General features: G+C 47.6%; 1 protein-coding gene across 1 annotated transcript; it reads right to left on the bottom strand.

Annotated features, from left to right (window-relative positions):
* Positions 1-427: 427 nt before the first annotated feature.
* Positions 428-12,891, bottom strand: LOC146049892 (visual pigment-like receptor peropsin). Its single transcript, XM_083166563.1, has 6 exons — positions 12,070-12,891; positions 11,175-11,380; positions 10,152-10,251; positions 5,797-5,901; positions 4,866-5,089; positions 428-2,542 (listed from the first exon to the last, which is right to left on the bottom strand). The coding sequence occupies exons 1-6, from the start codon at positions 12,197-12,199 to the stop codon at positions 2,105-2,107; spliced, it is 1,203 nt and encodes a 400-aa protein (XP_083022689.1). The 5' UTR covers positions 12,200-12,891; the 3' UTR covers positions 428-2,104.
* Positions 12,892-14,428: the final 1,537 nt, after the last annotated feature.

Genomic DNA, 14,428 nt, shown 5'->3' with positions numbered 1-14,428 from the left:
AAACCTCTCACCACTGCACCAGGTGTGGTATCTTATGTCTTCATAAGGAATATTGACATATAACATGTCGGCATTCACTGTGACACTGATGGGGTATATTCAGTGCCAATCAGGCGAGCTGTGACTGTGAGCAGTGTCTATGGCCCGCCCTCAGCATTCAACTGACCCCCTGCACTCGCTGTTTCCACCTCGCTATTTCTAATAAGCAGCCCTGCACATCGGTCTCCCCATCTCTGAGAACCCCTATGCTGTCTCAGGTCTTAAGGAGATCCCGTGGTGTGAAATGTGCATAAAAAGAAACAACTCTCTACCAGGTTAAAATTGCAAGACATCAAATCTATATATTATATGGAAATGCAAAGGTCGAAAATCAAAATCTAAAAAAATTTACTTTTTGGTTTTAAGTCAATTAGAAATAAAACTCAAATTCAATATTCCTTCTATAAATATGAAAGATTGATCCTCACATATAAAAGTCCTAAATCGTTCTCGGTACAATTACTGTGAAATCTTTCCCAAAACAAGCAAATCGCTCCCACATGCTGCAGGTGAGTAACAGTATCATAGGGCAAACTCGTCAGGGTATAATATATGAACGGTAAGAAATTGCGCAAATATCGCAGGGAGAGGATCTGCAGAAATTACTTATTTACTTCACTCGTGAAAAAAAGTATTAATGAAGACTGCACAAGTGTTGGGAAGTATGGATTCACCATGCAACACGACCAACCAGATGTCGCATTCGACCTGCGGGGGGCACACATATGAGTACACACTATGCGATTTGTCACTCCAATGCGGCAAATCGATCCAATATTCATAATCGCCCATTTCCTCACAAACGTTGGAGAAAAGACTAAAATTGATGTTCAGATAAATTGGTTAAATCCACGGATTTAACCAATTTATCCTAGCGGCCATTTTTGTCCATTTTCCAGCTTTTCAGAGCCAATGGTTGATTTTCATTTACTCCCATACATTACCAGATTTTGTGCTACAATGAAGAGCATTGGAGAGATTCTGTGGGTTGTGCAGTACTGCAGGTAAATGCAGCCAATAGACGATTTCTGGGTTTTGGCTGCATTTCCCATATGTACTAAGCACAGTAATCCCATATGTACTAAGCACAGTAATCCCATATGTACTAAGCACAGTAATCCCATATGTACTAAGCACAGTAATCCCATATGTACTAAGCACTTTGATGCGGATGGTAAGACCAGCTTCTTTCTGCATTATGCTGTAACAGGGAGACAATTGGATCAATCTCAGAGCATAATGCTTAGTGGAAATGTTTTACATCTGATAACTTAAAGGAAGCAGATAGTGCATTTATTATTTACTTTCTTTTCTATTCCCCATTATCTGTTTTGTCCTAAGTGTACACTTAAATCAAAATCCCGACAGGGTCAAAATCCCGAATGGGTCATAATACCGACAAGGTCAAAATCCCGACAAGGTCAAAATCCCGACAAGGTCAAAATCCCGACATGGACAAAATCCCGACAAGGTCAAAATCCTGACAAGGTCAAAATCCCGACACGGACAAAATACTGACATATAGAATGTACAGGTGAAACAGTCAACATGACTTTCGGTCGATAGGTCGCGAGGTTGACATGGTTTTTTCACTGTTTTTTGACCCGAATGCCGACACTGTTGACATGGACACAGTTGGAAGTGAACCGCAGCCCCTCGCTTCGCTTGCAATGCTTCGGGCGCGGTGCCTTGCTATGCTCGGCACACTATTTTATTCTCCCACAACTCCCTAGTGGATGGTAGGGCATGAAATACCGCCTGTCGGCACATGTCGGGTCAAAAAACAGTGGGAAAACCTCATGTCGACCTCGCGACCTGTCGACGGAAAGACATGTTGACTGTTTCACCTTTACATTCTATATGTCGGTATTTTGACAATGTCGGTATTTTAAATGTCGGGATTTTGTCCATGTCGGTATTATGACCCATTCGGGATTTTGACCCTGTCGGGATTTTGACTGCATCCCATACATTGTGACATACTATGTGAGAGTAAGGTCACCTCATAGATCAGGAGGATAGAGATGTCAGTATAATAGTCACAGCGCTGATATATCGATATGCGCTAGGACGCAGTTACACATGCACTTTGTGGAACGTCATAGTCACCACTGGTATATCTGTTCCCCATTGTCTCAATGTCAGACACGTCGTTTGTAGCCGCTGCCTCTTGTGGCAATGTGCTATCGGCCAGTGCTGTCTTGACCTCTGCATTACTGCGGTTCAGGCTGAGGCTTTCTGACGTCTTTGCTTCGTATGTCATTGCTGAGCCCAGGGACTGGTCCTTGTCTCGTGTGCAGCACAGCAGGGCCTGCAGCTCCTGACGGAACTTTGAGCTGAGACCCAAGTATATGATGGGATTGTAGAAACTCGCTGACTTGGCAAGCAGGGTGGCCATCACACTGGTGACAGCTGGCACATGGTAACCACAGGCTGACCACATGGATATCACAGCATACGGAGACCAGGCTAGCAGGAACGCGGTACAGATGACAAAGGACACCTGAGGGATAAACACAGCGTACATTAATACTTGGTGACTAGTCTTCAGGCGTAGGATCAGCTTCGGTGGACTCTCATGATGCCCCAACGCACAGTATCTACACTTTGCATAATACGAATGGCCTGATTCAGCCCTGTTTGCTAGGGTGCGTATACTCGTTTGACAGCACTGGTCTTGAATGTTGACATGGACACGTGATTTATCTCCCACCACGCCGTAGTGGAATGTAGGTTATGAAATACCGCCTGTACGGTAGACGAAATCCAATCGGTATCGCATAGACATCGTATGGAGATAATACATGTTTTTAAGCTTTCTATCCCGATTCCAAGCCGATGCGCGCTAATATTATAGCAATGACTATATGGTGCAGAGGAAATGCAGATTGTATGAATTGTATGTAGATAGTGCAGAGATAGCAAAGATGGCATAGCACTCGAGTAGCAGGGGAATCTCACCGTGTGTACACAGCATAAGTCGAATAGCATACCTCACAACTTTCATTGGTGGCACAGCGGGACCTTGGCCACGTGCCTGAAATTTTGGGGGCATTGCTTTGCAGCAAGGGGGCATGGCCTTCAAATTGTGTAATTCGTGCGAGGCCACAAGCCCGTTTTGCCGCTGCATGCGCACAGCGTCTATTCCCCGCTGACGAGTGGTGGCAGCGGAGACTCTCAACTGCCCCTCCCCCCCTGCCGCAGGAAACTGCTGGCCCCAGACGGGATGTGGGAACATCCCCAAAAACCAGAGGTTCTGCGGTAAACGGGACACTTGGGACGTATGGAATAGCAAAGGAATCTCCCTGTGTGTACACAGCATTAGATATTAGTATGTCCCAGAATCTGTCTCTACTACAGTACTGCTTACAGCAGGGGTGTCCAAACTTTTTGCGACGAGGGCCAGATTTGGTGAGGTGAAAATGTGTGGGGGCCGACCATTCAGCCCGACATTCTTTGAATCATTAATTACATCAGAACTCTGCCCCCATTCACTTTATGTCCCCCAGCGTGCCCCCATTCACTGTATGTCCCCCAGCCTGCCCCTTCACTGTGTATTCCCCTGTCTGCCCCCTCCTCTGTATTTCCTCCAGCCTGCCTCCATTCGCTGTATGTCCTCCACTCTGCCCCTTCACATTATATTCCCCTGCCTGACATCCTTCTCTGTATGTCCCCCAGCCTGCCCCTCCTTCACTGTATGCCCCCCATTCACTGTATGTTCCCCACTCTGCACCCATTCACTCTGTCCCGTAGCTTGCCCCCCCTTCTCTGAATGTCCAGGGGTTGGACGCTCACTCTCCCAAAAACCGCCAAACACATCTCACTGTGGCGGCCGGCACCTCCTCACTGCTGCAGACAGCACGGTAAAGGTACGCTCGCCGGGACCCCACCTTTAGTGTCCTGTCCTGTGCTGTGCATCCTGCATCTGATGCTCCGCCCGCTTCTGGCTGGAGGCTTTGGGATGGAGGCTCTGGGCCACTTGAAATGACGGCACGGGCCGCAATTGGCCCCCGGGCCGGACTTTGGACATGCCTGGCTTACAGTAATGAATAATAACCATGGCTGTACGTACTGTAGTTCTATGAAGAAGTGCTGTACAGATACATCTAGCAGACAGATGACCTCATGTCTAGTTGTGTCACAGATATAAAAACAGGATCATGTTCAGCAGATAAAAATGCAATAAAGCTCCAGATACAAAGTTACCAAATACATTTTTTTGTGCAGTTTTTGTGCTGTTACCTCAATTATTTCCTTCTAGTCAGAGGCAGAATTAGACCTCATCAAACTAGTATTAGTATACCACTGAAGGTCGACATGCATCGAGGTCGACACCTCTTAAGGTCGACATGGAGTTAGATCGACATGGTTATTAGGGTGACACAAGCATTAGGTCGACTTGGGGAAGGTCGACAGAGAAAAGGTCCACATGGGGTTTTATTCGGGATATGCAGATCTGCTGCGGCTATTTACTTTTCTATCTCATTTACTGTTCTAGATAACAGAAAGAAAACGGGATCTTCCCAACATTCTATTGAGCGTTATCCATCTACGAGTTTTACCAAACCAGGGTTTAAGCCGCCAATTCCCCAGACTGACCAAATTTAAAAAGGCGGTCTCCGCCCTGTTGCTTGTGTCTACTGTTTTATGTTACAGGACATTGCAATAACTTTTTGTGCATTTCCCCTTAACGTGCAGTTTGTCAGCTACAACCCTGTACCGGTATTAGCTACTACGTACCGGTAGCAAAGGTCTCTTATTCTAGAAATAAAGGAGGGATTACTCTTCCCTAACTATGTAGTGTCTACACCAGATGATATTATTACCCGGGTGATGTCTCTCTCCATGGTGAGTTGGCGTTGGCTGCAGTCTCCTCCATGGGAGCTTCTGTGACTTTTGTGAACAGACCGAATGATGGATACGTAGCAGAAGACCATGATTGTCACTGGAATGAAGAAACCCCAAAGGAAGACGCCGATGACATAGCATTTGTATGGTGCCGAGCTTCTCGCCAGAGACCAGTCTATCTCACACGTCCCGTACTTGCGTTCTGCAAGGAGAGTCACATAACAGATTAGATGGGATACGGTCGTATTGTCGACCCGACTTAGGCCGACAATCATTAGGTCGACACCGTTGGGTCAACAGGCAACAAGGTCAACAGGGTTCTAGGTCAACATGGATGAAGGTCGACAGGTGTCTAGGTCGACATGGGACAAGGTTGACATGGTTTTAGGTCAACAAATGCCTTAGGTCGACATGGGTTAGGTCGACATGTCGACATGGGTTTTTTCACTGTTTTTTGGCCCGAATGTCGACACAGTCGACATGGACACAGTTGGAGGTCACATATTGACCTAGAACCGTCGACCCAACAATGTTGACCTAATGACTGTTGACCTTAGTTGGGTCAACAATACGATCCACACCGATTAGACAAGCAATGAGGCATATCAATGTCTAATCTGTCTAAGGTCAGTTCGGTTAGAGGCGCCGTGCCACCAAACAAGGACGTGAGGCTCAATACGCCCATATCAGCCAATACGGTACCTCCATCATTCCAAGCATTCCTCCACATCTCTATAGGGGTGGTTGGCTGTGATTGGTTGGACATGACGCGCTGTTACGGAACAGCATAGGGTGTATATTGCTTGTATTTTAACTGCCGCTAATATGAGCGTTCATAATATATCTACTTAATAAACGTAAGCCCCACTACATTAATGTTTTGTGTGTCAGTCAAACCCAGGACCTTACCTGTGAAGCTGCCCCAGCCCATAACCGGAGATCCAGCCCAGAAAATAGCGGAGATCCAGGCAACAATGATAGCCACTGTGACGCCATGTTTATGCAATTGGTGAGCTGCGGAGAGGGCATACTACAGGCATCAAATAATGGATGAGGGTTGGAGGGTCATTCAGAAGATTTAATATATACCAACCAATCTGCTCATAACTGTCATTTTCAAAGCCAGCCTGTAACATGGCAGTTAGGAGCTGATTGGTTGGTCATTTATCACTTTTGTAGGTGATAATTGCTTAAAAGACAATTTAGTTACTCATAATTGGGACAAGTTGGAAGTACAGAGCCACATGGATGTAGGTACCAGGGACAGTTGATAAGGGCAGCAGGAAGTGCAGAGCCACATGGATGTAGGTACCAGGGGCAGTTGGTAAGGGCAGCAGGAAGTGCAGAGCCACATGGATGTAGGTACCAGGGGCAGTTGGTAAGGGCAGTAGGAAGTACAGAGCCACATGGATGTAGGTACCAGGGACAGTTGGTAAGGGCAGCAGGAAGTACAGAGCCACATGGATGTATGGACCAGGGACAGTTGGTAAGGGCAGTAGGAAGTACAGAGCCACATGGATGTATGGACCAGGGACAGTCGGTAAGGGCAGTAGGAAGTAGAGAGCCACATGGATGTAGGTACCAGGGACAGTTGGTAAGGGCAGTAGGAAGTACAGAGCCACATGGATGTAGGTACCAGGGACAGTTGGTAAGGGCAGTAGGAAGTACAGAGCCACATGGATGTAAGTACCAGGGACAGTTGGTAAGGGCAGTAGGAAGTACAGAGCCACATGAATGTAGGTACCAGGGACAGTTGGTAAGGGCAGTAGGAAGTACAGAGCCACATGGATGTATGGACCAGGGACAGTCGGTAAGGGCAGTAGGAAGTAGAGAGCCACATGGATGTAGGTACCAGGGACAGTTGGTAAGGGCAGTAGGAAGTACAGAGCCACATGGATGTAGGTACCAGGGACAGTTGGTAAGGGCAGTAGGAAGTACGGAGCCACATGGATGTAGGTACTAGGGACAGTCGGTAAGGGCAGTAGGAAGTACGGAGCCACATGGATGTAGGTACCAGGGACAGTTGGTAAGGGCAGTAGGAAGTACAGAGCCACATGGATGTAAGTACCAGGGACAGTTGGTAAGGGCAGTAGGAAGTACAGAGCCACATGGATGTAGGTACCAGGGACAGTTGGTAAGGGCAGTAGGTAGTACAGAGCCCCATGGATGTAGGTACCAGGGACAGTTGGTAAGGGCAAAAGGAAGTGCAGAGCCACATGGATGTAGGTACCAGGGACAGTTGGTAAGGGCAGTAGGAAGTACAGAGCCACATGGATGTAGGTACCAGGGACAGTTGGTAAGGGCAGTAGGAAGTGCAGAGCCACATGGATGTAAGTACCAGGGACAGTTGATAAGGGCAGTAGGAAGTACAGAGCCACATGAATGTAGGTACCAGGGACAGTTGGTAAGGGCAGTAGGAAGTACAGAGCCACATGGATGTATGGACCAGGGACAGTCGGTAAGGGCAGTAGGAAGTAGAGAGCCACATGGATGTAGGTACCAGGGACAGTTGGTAAGGGCAGTAGGAAGTACAGAGCCACATGGATGTAGGTACCAGGGACAGTTGGTAAGGGCAGTAGGAAGTACGGAGCCACATGGATGTAGGTACTAGGGACAGTCGGTAAGGGCAGTAGGAAGTACGGAGCCACATGGATGTAGGTACCAGGGACAGTTGGTAAGGGCAGTAGGAAGTACAGAGCCACATGGATGTAAGTACCAGGGACAGTTGGTAAGGGCAGTAGGAAGTACAGAGCCACATGGATGTAGGTACCAGGGACAGTTGGTAAGGGCAGTAGGTAGTACAGAGCCCCATGGATGTAGGTACCAGGGACAGTTGGTAAGGGCAAAAGGAAGTGCAGAGCCACATGGATGTAGGTACCAGGGACAGTTGGTAAGGGCAGTAGGAAGTACAGAGCCACATGGATGTAGGTACCAGGGACAGTTGGTAAGGGCAGTAGGAAGTGCAGAGCCACATGGATGTAAGTACCAGGGACAGTTGATAAGGGCAGTAGGAAGTACAGAGCCACATGGATGTATGGACCAGGGACAGTTGGTAAGGGCAGTAGGAAGTACAGAGCCACATGGATGTATGGACCAGGGACAGTCGGTAAGGGCAGTAGGAAGTAGAGAGCCACATGGATGTAGGTACCAGGGACAGTTGGTAAGGGCAGTAGGAAGTACAGAGCCACATGGATGTAGGTACCAGGGACAGTTGGTAAGGGCAGTAGGAAGTACAGAGCCACATGGATGTAAGTACCAGGGACAGTTGGTAAGGGCAGTAGGAAGTACAGAGCCACATGAATGTAGGTACCAGGGACAGTTGGTAAGGGCAGTAGGAAGTACAGAGCCACATGGATGTATGGACCAGGGACAGTCGGTAAGGGCAGTAGGAAGTAGAGAGCCACATGGATGTAGGTACCAGGGACAGTTGGTAAGGGCAGTAGGAAGTACAGAGCCACATGGATGTAGGTACCAGGGACAGTTGGTAAGGGCAGTAGGAAGTACGGAGCCACATGGATGTAGGTACTAGGGACAGTCGGTAAGGGCAGTAGGAAGTACGGAGCCACATGGATGTAGGTACCAGGGACAGTTGGTAAGGGCAGTAGGAAGTACAGAGCCACATGGATGTAAGTACCAGGGACAGTTGGTCAGGGCAGTAGGAAGTACAGAGCCACATGGATGTAGGTACCAGGGACAGTTGGTAAGGGCAGTAGGTAGTACAGAGCCCCATGGATGTAGGTACCAGGGACAGTTGGTAAGGGCAAAAGGAAGTGCAGAGCCACATGGATGTAGGTACCAGGGACAGTTGGTAAGGGCAGTAGGAAGTACAGAGCCACATGGATGTAGGTACCAGGGACAGTTGGTAAGGGCAGTAGGAAGTGCAGAGCCACATGGATGTAAGTACCAGGGACAGTTGATAAGGGCAGTAGGAAGTACAGAGCCACATGAATGTAGGTACCAGGGACAGTTGGTAAGGGCAGTAGGAAGTACAGAGCCACATGGATGTATGGACCAGGGACAGTCGGTAAGGGCAGTAGGAAGTAGAGAGCCACATGGATGTAGGTACCAGGGACAGTTGGTAAGGGCAGTAGGAAGTACAGAGCCACATGGATGTAGGTACCAGGGACAGTTGGTAAGGGCAGTAGGAAGTACGGAGCCACATGGATGTAGGTACTAGGGACAGTCGGTAAGGGCAGTAGGAAGTACGGAGCCACATGGATGTAGGTACCAGGGACAGTTGGTAAGGGCAGTAGGAAGTACAGAGCCACATGGATGTAAGTACCAGGGACAGTTGGTAAGGGCAGTAGGAAGTACAGAGCCACATGGATGTAGGTACCAGGGACAGTTGGTAAGGGCAGTAGGAAGTACGGAGCCACATGGATGTAGGTACCAGGGACAGTTGGTAAGGGCAGTAGGAAGTACAGAGCCACATGGATGTAAGTACCAGGGACAGTTGGTAAGGGCAGTAGGAAGTACAGAGCCACATGGATGTAGGTACCAGGGACAGTTGGTAAGGGCAGTAGGTAGTACAGAGCCCCATGGATGTAGGTACCAGGGACAGTTGGTAAGGGCAAAAGGAAGTACAGAGCCACATGGATGTAGGTACCAGGGACAGTTGGTAAGGGCAGTAGGAAGTGCAGAGCCACATGGATGTAAGTACCAGGGACAGTTGATAAGGGCAGTAGGAAGTACAGAGCCACATGGATGTAGGTACCAGGGGCAGTTGGTAAGGGCAGTAGGAAGTACAGAGCCACATGGATGTAGGTACTGTACAAGGGACAGTTGGTAAGGGCAGTAGGAAGTACAGAGCCACATGGATGTAGGTACTGTACAAGGGACAGTTGGTAAGGGCAGTAGGAAGTACAGAGCCACATGGATGTAGGTACCAGGGACAGTTGGTAAGGGCAGTAGAAAGTACAGAGCCACATGGATGTAGGTACCAGGGACAGCTGGTAAGGGCAGTAGGTAGTACAGAGCCACATGGATGTAGGTACCAGGGACAGTTGGTAAGGGCAGTAGGAAGTACAGAGCCACTGGGATGTAGGTACCAGGGACAGTTGGTAAGGGCAGAAGGAAGTACAGAGCCACATGGATTTAGGAACCAGGGACAGTTGGTAAGGGCAGGAGGAAGTACAGCGCCACATGGATGTAGGCACCAGGGACAGTTGGTAAGGGCAGCAGGAAGTACAGAGAAGGGTAATACAGTAAGTAATAATGATAATGGAATAAGCCGCATGATAGTGACAGTGAAAGTGCTAACATACCTCGATGTGGCTGGCATCCCTTCACATACCGGAGAAGGCTGATTACTGTGAGTGTGTTAATACTGATCAGGCCAAAGAGGAGGATCAGAAATCCATCAACCTAATAAGGTGGCAATCACAGTCAGGGCAGATTATACAAGATTAAAAGAACAAAAACAAAAACAGTTACAAGGTAAAGGGACCAGTAATGTATGCAAAAGGCAATGCCATGGGGTAAATCTCCGGGGCTCTGTCCCCACCCACCTTTTTTCATTGATGGTTCTTGACTGATATGTTTAAAGAAAATACAGATATAGCATTGATAATCCTGCGCACTCGGTTCCAACACTGTGCTGGATCATCAATTTTGATAGATTTTTGGTATCGGGAGCAGCCCCTTCGCATTGCTTCCTCCCCACAGTCTGTCTCCCCGAAGCACCTGCTCATCTCCCCTTGCAGCATTACTTCCGCCGCCGCTCTTCTCCCTCCCCCACATCATGGCCCATATTTTAGTTCACTCGCAAAGGCAAATTCCTTCTCAAATAGACAAAACCATGTGCACGGCAGGTGGAGCAGATGTAACCTGTGCAGAGAGAGTTACATTTGGGTGGGTTATTTTGTTTCTGTGCAGGGTAAATACTGACTGCTTTATTTTTACACTGCAATATAGGTCTCACTTTGAAGCAAAACCCCGCACAAATCTAATTCTCTCTACACATGTTACATCTGCCCCACCTGCAGAGCACATGGCTTTATCCAACTGAGATGGAATTTGCCTTTGCGAGTGAACTAGAATAATGGGCCCATGACCCCCACCACAGCTCATCTCCCTCCCGCTGGCCTACATCCCTCTGAATCCGAATCCTCCCCCCTCCTCCCTGTTGTGTCCGGAATAAATACAGGCGCCCAACAATCAGTTGCTGAGAATCGGGTGGCCAACCTGTATATCAGCTTTTAGATTGTATAATATGGTCTGCATTGAAAATGTACATTAAGAGATGGCCTCTAAATCAGAACAAGGAATGAAAGTATTTGGTCCCTTACATTACAAGTCCAGAGAGAAGCGACCAAGAAGTCATTATTTCCTAACCCATGAAACAGTTCCACAATTCCCCGAGAGTAGCCAAAAATAGAGATCCCAGCATCCGACACAGCGAGGTTAAACGTCAGCAGATCCTGGGAATCCAATGGCCGCCTGCGCCTACACAAAAGGCAGATCACGGTTCCGTTCCCCAGCCATGACAGCCAGCCTGCAGACATCAGAAACAATTACTGACACATCATTATATATAATTATACTGATCCAAATCCCAAAGGACAAAACAGGCACTCAGGAGACGTTGTTCAGATGCAAATAAAAATGTATTGAGATGGGTATTATATATAATTATAATTAATATAAATCTATATAATATAAATATAATTATATACATATTATCTAACAGTCTATGAGGTCATCACATTTCTTTACAATGTTTATAGATCACACATCAATAACCCCAAAACTGACCTCCACGCCTGAATCACCCCCCCCCCCCTCCCTTCCTTTAAAGTGACCCAGGGCTATTTTTGTGCAGGCTCCAGCAGGAACTGTGGCCCTTATTCTAGTTCACTGTTTCTGACAAAATATTCCTCAGATGGACAAAACCATGTGCACTGCAGGTGAGGCAGGTGTTACTTGTGCAGAGATAATTAGATTTGGGTGGGGTTTTACACCTGCCTCACCTGCAGTGCACATGGTTTTGTCCATCTGAGGAATATTTTGTCAGAAACAGTGAACTAGAATAAGGGCCTCAGTTCCTGCTGGAGCCTGCACAAAAATAGCCCTGCCTGTAACTAACTTAGCAGTTATCTACTTGGGACTGAAACCATGGTCAGTTATGGAACAAGTTAATATTTGCATTTGTTAGATGAGATCTTTCCCGATTCCGTCTCTTACCCAGGAGCATGAGGTAAACACCAATCACAGTCGTCCCATCGTCAGAGGTCCTGCCATCAGTGGAACCATTGAGATGTAAGTAGGTGCTCTCTGTCATGGCACCATCCAGGATCTTCCCTTGTCCATCCATGGCTGCTACTCTAGGTGTGAGTATACTTCCCAGTAGAATCGGTCCGCAGGTGGCATTCCTCCTTGGTTTGTCTTAGTCGAGTGAAATTCCATCTAGGAATCTAAGAGAGCTTTTAAAGTCTAAATTCTAGTCCTCCAAGAGAGAGACTCAACCCTGCCATGACAAAGTGACCCTGCCTCACGTCTGAAATGACATCATAAGCCAAATTGTAATCTTCTGAAAGCTTTTACCTAATTGTTTCACGGTGTGAAAGATAATCTAATTGTGTCTGAAATACACAACCTGCCAAGGGAAAGTAATCACCTGCACATATCCTACGGAGGAAAGTCCTCACAACAGGACTGATCTGCAAGCTTTGGGACAGGAGATGGCAAATTCTTCTTTGCAGCCAAAGTTATAATACTGAAGGGGTGACTTGTTGTGTTTGTCAAAAGGGCTGTATTATTTAAAGCATATACTGAGCACCTCTACAGCTGAGGTACGCTTGGTTTAAAACACATTGATAGCACCAAGTATTTCACTAGGTTTATGAAGATGTAGAATATATTTAGGTTATTATTGATCAGCAAACATCATTGCAGCTACCACTAACAGGGGTAGATGTGTGAAGCAGTGATAAGGAAGGAGAAGTGAGCCAGAGGAGAAGTGGCCCTGGGAACCAAACCGCTGCTCTGTATAATTCAGGGGTGGGGAACTTCAGGCCTGGGGGCAGTATGCTGCCCTGTAGTCGGTCTGAGTGGCCCGTCCACCCGTCCGGTGGCTTTGCTGGGAGTCAAGCACAGGGGGAAATCTCATGAGAGGTCGGTAGTTCTCGCGAGATTCTTCTTAATCAAAAGCAACTGGAGACTGTCAGCTATATTCAGCGGCAGCCGCCGGAACGTGGGACGGCAGCAGCAGGACAATTTGTAAGAGGAATTTTTACATATGGGCCCCAAAGGATTTTTTCCCCATACAAACGGCCCTTGGCGCAAAAAAGGTTCCCCACCCCTGGTATAATTTTATATTATGCAAATTACAAGTGTAACTTCAGTGGTGATTGGTTGCCATGTGCCACTTCTCCTCTGGCTCACTCCTCCCTTATCACCGCTTCATACATCTACCCAATACTTCTCTGCTGCAGAATGACCTAAGCAAATACATTCTGCTGTATCCACCACTGCATCCAGGTATTCACATTGTACCTCAGGTCACAGGTAGGAACCATGCAGCAATACAGGTGTTCTGGAGTGTTCCCGAATCTCATGCCATCAACAGACAGATATTTAATGCTTACAGCACAAGGTAGCCACATGTGACAAGGTGGCCATACATCAGAAAGACCGGTCTTCATGATTGTGTCCAACTTTCCCTTCAACTCCCCGGCAGTCCTTGGTGGTCTTTGGACACACAATGTACTCACAATCTATCGTACCATCCATCTGCTGCATGATTGAAGCTTCATTTAAATAGGGGGCTTGCCTACTAGGATCAAAAGAATGGGAGTACCAAAATGCAATTTTTTTATTTTTTTAATTTACAGGTTGCCAGCAACTACCAATCTGCTGACATCCGCTGTGTTATGCCATTATAAATAGCCCGAATGCAGCAATCCTCTGTCAGAGTAGTGACAGAATTGTGTAAAAGGACGTCCACCGCTCTCTTCAGCCGCCCGCCCGCCACTCAGAAACTTCTGCGGCTTCCAGCGCCTTCTCTGCCGTGGGCCACCCGGAAACTGCACCTCTCTTCTCTGCTAGTCAGGGAGGGAGGGTCACATGACCCTGGTTGTATGAGCCATCTAAAGACAGATTGCATGTGCTTAAAAGCACATGCAATCTGCTCCCAATCCCAATTGATCGGACGTGCAGCACGTCAGACCAGAGGACCAATCCTCCAACCCCTCGGGCCCGGCGTTGCACTATTGTGTGCACACAATCTGCATACGATCTATCACACAAACCCTCGAGAATATATGATTGGGTGCATGGGGGCCTTTAGGGAGATGGCGTAAAACTAATTAAAAGGAAAAGACCACATTAATATGCAGTGATAGGTGCCCAAGCTTAAGAGGTGCGGCCAACCATTAACGATGACATCCAAAGAACAGGGCCCATCTAAAAAGGAGGGGATATGGGAGGGCACTTTGATTGACAGGAGGGCAAAACGTTGTGTAGTTTCCATACAAAGAGACCAAGCACACAAGTCCACCCATGATCCTGCTCCATCAGTAGTGACCCCCTAGAGAAGGGGTTA

Source organism: Crinia signifera, chromosome 12 (assembly GCF_055691185.1).
Source record: "Crinia signifera chromosome 12, ASM5569118v1, whole genome shotgun sequence".
NCBI classification, from domain to species: Eukaryota; Metazoa; Chordata; class Amphibia; order Anura; family Myobatrachidae; genus Crinia; species Crinia signifera.
Note: the sequence above shows the minus strand (reverse complement) of the source record. Positions and strands in the feature narration are given on the sequence as shown.